Source organism: Mchenga conophoros, linkage group LG6 (genome assembly GCF_057382185.1).
Source record: "Mchenga conophoros isolate Kocher_MC1m ecotype Shallow Benthic linkage group LG6, M_conophoros_male_GT1.1, whole genome shotgun sequence".
NCBI classification, from domain to species: domain Eukaryota; kingdom Metazoa; phylum Chordata; class Actinopteri; order Cichliformes; family Cichlidae; genus Mchenga; species Mchenga conophoros.
Window position 1 is genome coordinate 839,062 of NC_140531.1, and position 6,292 is coordinate 845,353.

General features: G+C 40.5%; 1 protein-coding gene across 1 annotated transcript; it reads left to right on the forward strand.

The window, feature by feature from the left end:
- Positions 1 to 227: 227 nt before the first annotated feature.
- On the forward strand, positions 228 to 3,800 carry LOC146571790 (uncharacterized). Its single transcript, XM_085275745.1, has 2 exons — positions 228 to 329; positions 2,870 to 3,800. Coding segments are annotated over exons 1-2 (876 nt in total). The 5' UTR covers positions 228 to 328; the 3' UTR covers positions 3,745 to 3,800.
- The last annotated feature ends 2,492 nt before the right edge of the window (positions 3,801 to 6,292 follow it).

Consider the following 6,292-nt stretch of genomic DNA (forward strand, 5'->3'; position numbering starts at 1 on the left):
AATCACCAACAGCTCGCCCAAGCTGTAGCACAGGTCATCTGCCCTCTGTGTTTGCAGCTTTAATTTCTGTCTTTAGCATTTTATATCTGCTGCATTTGAATGCTAGAAAAGGAAAGTTAGACAAATGACTGCATGAGACCTGTGAGATGAGAGCATGTGGCAAGCTATTTTCTGAAGCCTTCATCTTTGTTGTTCCCCCACCCACCCTCAGTGTCTGCTTTCTTTCCCTTCTCTAAGTCTTCTCACATACGTAGCTATAACTTTGCCTCCTTCACATCCTGTCTTTCTTGGGAGCTTGGCATTACTTCACTGAATTGTTCATTTACTGAGTAAGTAAATACTTGCAGTTTTTAGTTTGGTTTGTTACTTTTTAATATTGTATCTTTCTGGTATTATAAAGTTTCCCATTTATTTTAACTCATTTCTTTATTGGACATATTTATTCACCTCCTTGTCTTCTGCCTACCTGTTGTAAATGTTCTTCATTCTCAAAGAACAAACGTTTCCTGTGTTTCAGTATGAGAGAAATCTATCTGAATTGAAGGTAATAAAATATGTAACATGCGGCTAGAATCAGCTTCAGTCCTGGGATGATTTAACTAAACTGAAACTGAGTTTCCTTTTACAGAGATTCATAAGAGTTCAGCAGCTGTCATTATTCATGAGGAACTCTAATGTGGTCACTGCAATGAAAGCTTCATTACAGTGACCACACTATAAATATTTAACATGGTGGGCCACGTGCAGATCTCAGTGATCTGAAGTGGACTGAAGCAGTGAAACTCACTTTGTTGTCAGTGAAAAGAACAATTAGTCCTGTGTATAGAACAGTCAGAATTCACAGGTGCCAGTTAGAAAACCCCCTGATTACTGCAGTTGCTGTTGCAAAGTTGCAGATAGGTGCAAAATCGATTTCCTGTTTTTTCAGTGAAACACAGATGCAGAGTGCACAGAACTAACCACATCCTGAGCCTGAACGAGTGTGAGTCAGTGAACAGGGCAAATATAACCTTTTTACTTTAACATTTGGCATTCTCGTTATTAGTGGAGTGTTCTGTGCAAACGGTTTTCATGGCTTCACAAAAACTGTAGACTCAGTTTCCTGTTCTTTGCTAACAGGAGTGGAAGCCAGTGTGGTTTTCTGTTGTCCATCTGCTTAAAGCTTCATGTGTTAGCATTCCAAGGTGCTCTTTTTGAAATGCACAACGAAGAGTACACAACACAAATAGAGAAAGGTTATTACAGTTGTCTTCCTGTCTGCTCAAAACAGCCTGGCCATTCTGACCTCTGGCATCAACAAGGCGTTCTCACACAGGAAGCTGCTGCTGCTCTATTTCTGACCAGTTTCTTTGTAGACTGTAGACATGGTTATATGGGGAAATCCCAGTAGATCAGCAGTTACTGAAATACTCAGTACAACCAGATTCACTTAAATCACCTTTCTTCGCCGTTCTGATGTCATCTCGACCATGACTGCATTCCTACATGCATTTAGTTGCTGCCATGTGATTTGCTGATTTGCATTAACAAGCAGCTGACCAGGTGTACCTCGTGAAGTTTTCAGCGAGTGTCCGTGTGCTTTTCATCAGTCAGTCTTGTATTTTTAATTATCCTAAAAGCAACTAAAACTCTTATGACAGCATACTTCCTGTAACTAATACAAGCATGACTGATTGTCACTTCACACAGGTGTGTGTCTCATAATCATAGCTGAACATTTTTTTCAGATATCAGTTTATAAAATATGATGTTAATAATGTCAATAGTTCAATTCTAAATAAAATGCAAGTGAAAAACCTGTTTGCCTGGCTTCTAGCTAAATCACAGCTGCTGTAACTGTACAGCGTGTTTATCATTTATGATGTTAAATATAGCAGATTTCTTGCTTCTTCTTCACCTTTGTACCTCTGCTAAAGTAGTTTCATCTCCAATCTGTCAGACTCTATGCATCTGTTGTATACAGTGTAATGCAAAGTTCCCCTCTTAGCAAGCACTCAGTAACGTGGGAAAGAAAAACCTCTGAAAAACCAGAGCAAACTGGTGACGCTGTAACCACGAGACAGACACATGTTCAGAATGGTAATGCAATATGCAGGAGAAGAGATAAGTAGCAGGAAAAAAGACCAGCTGCACAGTGAGGAGACACTAATGTCATATCATGGAAGAATGAAAATAAACATTATAAATCATTTTTTTAAATATTCAGGCAAATGTCTTGAGTCTATTGAGTTATTGAAGTTCTTTAAAACATTTAAAATATGTGCATTAACAATATGTAACTATTTTCCTGCTGGATGGAGCTATAGAGTACAGGTACTGCTGTATCTACTGTATACAGTTCCAAATAGAGAGGAAAGTTGCTGGCAAACAATCACATCTGCACATTTACAGAAATTGTTTATTGCAAACAATGTGGGGTTTATGTTTTTACACACACGTCTTCCTGTGTGTGCCTTTGTAGTGTCTACCTGTTGTTGCCGCTGCTTCTTTTTCCAGCTCTCCACCACGGCATGCTTCTTTAGTAGGGGAGGCACCCACTGTTGACCATCTCCCTCCCCACAGCCCCTACTGGTCACCTGGTTCTGCCAGATGTTTCTGATTGTTCAAAGGGAGTTTTTCATTCCCAAAGTGTCATTGTTGGGCTTTCTCTGTATTATTGTAGGGTCTTTACCTTACAATACTAAGCGCCTTGAGGCAACTGTTGTTGTGGTTTGGTGCTATATAAACAAAACTGAATAATCATTTAGTGTTTAAAGAAACATTACCTGACAAATCTGTTCACAAGTTGTTCATTGAGTTTAGAGCTACTGAGGTCATTTCTTGCGATTCACATCATTTTAACTGCAGTTTCTGCTTTTTGTCTTTTTAGTGATCTACAGAGTCACCATGAGGACCAAAGCCATCCTTCTTATGTCAGTGTTTATACTGATACTCTTGATTCCCGTATCTTTTGCTACCGGCACTCAAAACTATACTCTAGAGAACAATACGACATCTACTCAAACTTTAGGCTATTCACACTCTCCCTCTGGAGCTACAAACAGCACAACAACATCCTCCCCAACATCCAATTCAGTTACAACCGTTGTTCCATCAGGTACAACAAATACAGCTCTACCTAGCACAACTTCCTCACTCTCCACAACCGAAAAGGCAGTGAAGATTTGGCTTATTGTCATTCTGTTGGTCATCATGGTTTTGATGGTGCTTGTGGCATATCTCCATCACGTGTGCCAGCAGTCCGGCCATAGCGGCTCTGTGCCCAGGTTCCTATTAGATGTGAGGGAGAGGCTGAGAACCTGGATCAGGAACCTGGAGGACCACCAGGGTGTTCAGCTTTGGCCAGGGGACAAGAGACCAGCAGAGGATGCCATGGAGGAGGATGCCATGGAGGACACAGAAGGAGGACAGGCAGATGAGGGAGAGGTGTGGAGGGGTGGAGAAGGAGCTAATAATGAACTAAGCAACGAGGAAAAAGGAGAACACAAGGAGGAAGACAGCGACACTTCGGATGACTGCTCAAGTTTGGAGGGGGATGATCTGAGGGAGAGGGCACTAAACAGACAGAATGAAGAGGAGGGGAACCAGAGCAAGGACAAGGATGAGGATGAAACGAGTACCTCACGTGATGAAGGTCAAAGTCATTCAGAAGGAATGAGTGGTGGAAATAAAGATGAAGATTCTGAAGAGACTGCACTTGTAATCTCCCCTCAGCAGGATTTATGTGATGTGACTGTTTTATAGTGAAACGATGCATGAGTGAAGGAGAAGATTCTGACTGTTTTTAATGTTACAGAGTTTAGATAGTTACTTTATCGACACCAAATCAATAAATAAATCAATACATTTGCCTTTTTCATAGTTGTCTCTGTGCTCTACCACTGAAACTCCGATGTAAAAAAAAAAAACCACTGTCAGTGTGTGATGATCTTCAAATAAACCTTTAAAAAAATCCTCCTCTGTCTGGAATTAACATGAAATTCAGATGGCACAAAGACAGCTTTTTTACTGATGAGTACATAAGTGAGGGGACTACACCTTACAAAGTTATATTCAAAATACCTCTCTTCAAAAGCACTCCAGTATAATGAGCAGACACCGTCCATGGGCTTTTTCTCCAAAGGCCCATGGACAGGTGATAAGAAGCATCAACACCAACTAATTTAAAGACCTATTTGCCAGATATCAAATATTAAAATAGATTTCTATTTCTCATCAGCCCTACTGTTGCAGATTTATGTGAAAATGTCTATTTATTGCCTTTTCTCACTTCCAGATCTCTTATAGGAAAAAGCTCCAGATTCTGAGGTCGTCTTGAGTTTTTTGGTTACCTGGTTGATGTTGAAGGGGTAAACTATGACAACCCCCTTTTTATAACTAAAATATGGAATTATATTTATTTCCAAAGCCATGTGCTAGAAAGAACATAATCATGTGCAACTAACTTCTTTCACAGGCACAGGTATTCAATGACACTCACGCATCTAAATTCAGCAACCTGCTTTGCAGGTGTGTTCAGTTCATGATGGTTTCGATCTTGAAACCTCTTCTTTCTAAGGAAGCTGAGAATATTTCGATTAACCTCCAAACTTCTTAGCAGCCTTTACAGATGCACAGCAAAGAGTGTCCTGACAAACTCCATCACAGTGAGGTAATTCCAACAGCACAGTTTGCCTGTGGAGTACCCCTCCCACCACTACAGGAGATTTACATCACCCAGGTCGGAAAAGGGGCACACAACATCATTAAGGACCGCACCCACCCACGGCACACAGATCACACTCCTGCCACCTGGCAGATGCCTGCGCCCATTCCTCTGGTGAGCCAGCCGTTTCCCTCGTTTTCTGAAGGCTCACTTCAACCACCACTACTTCTGTCCCCTGCCTGGGAACTCGCAAAGCAAGAATTTCATTGCTCAGAGTAACCATTTGTGTTTTGCAGTGTACATGACAATAAACTTTAATCTATTACTGAAGACAGCAATGCCATCTGCATACTGGGCTTTTTTGACTTGGGCTTCAATCAAAGAGACCACCACTGCAGTGCAAGGGCTCTTTTATACTGTAGTTTAAGTCGATTTAACTGTAAAAGCAGAGCTGCATAAAACCATTTACCTAATTTTGTGAACAATCCTGATGTGACTCCTATTTAAAGTTGTTTGTCTAGAAAGCTGAGTTTTGTGGAATATTTAATATTGCATTAGCTGTAAATTGGCAGATTTTGTTTTGAAATAGATGCTTCTGCAAATCTCATTCCAGATGTTGGCATTAGTAGTGATGGAGTGATAGTAGTGATAGGTCTGATTCCCATGTTTCTTTTTTTTTGTAATTGGATGTTGAAGTTGCCTGTGGAAAGATAACATTTATAGTATTAAGCTCAGTATTAAGTGAGTGGACAACTGATTTAAGTTGTAGGTATTGCAGATAAATGTCCGTATCCTGTACGTCTGCATCAAGTGAGAAAATAAGACCAGGATATTACTTTAAAAATGTGCTGCAGGTGTGTGAAGCCTTTTCTAACTCGTATGCACAAGTACAGTGGTTTCATGTTAATTGTAAAGTCAGAATTGTTCGAAATAGCACCATCTAAATAAACTTCTAAGGACACATTTGTTGAAACACTTCCACCAGGCTGTCAGACGGGCTGCTATTGTTAATGATTTCAAACAAAGACACCCCAGAGATCCCTGATAAATTTAAAGTATGCAATTAAATTGTTGCAGGATCACATCATGGCTTCTATTCTTTGGACATGTAATACCAACAATAAAAAACCCGGAGTGGATAAATTACATCTATTATAAACAGCCCCAAAAAATGAATTCTGTTCATCTGGATGTTTTCAGTGGGAGAAATGTTTTGTCACTCATCCAACTGCCTTCTTCAGTCTCAGCTGACTGCAGGTTTCCAACCTTGTAAACATCTGCATAATGACTGAAACCAGCAGCACTGACGGAACAATGGGCTGGGAGGTCAGTTTATGATCATTAATATGCAAATTCTCATGACCACTGAACAACGCTCACTGATCAACGGCCATGAGTCTCATTCACAGAGAGCTGAATGGCTGCAATCACAGCATGTAAGATGGTGACAGATGGACCCTTAGGCCATCTCTGAATGGAGGATGGGGCCTTTCTCTTTTCACGTAAATGGCCTCCCTTGACTCCGCCCTCAAACCAGCGTTCCTCCCTGTCCAGAAAAGGAAAAAGGATAAAGTTTAAAGTAAAAGTATAATGTTGCACTTGGGGAACTATGAGTATCACTAACATGGCTGACAAAAAGGTCCAACA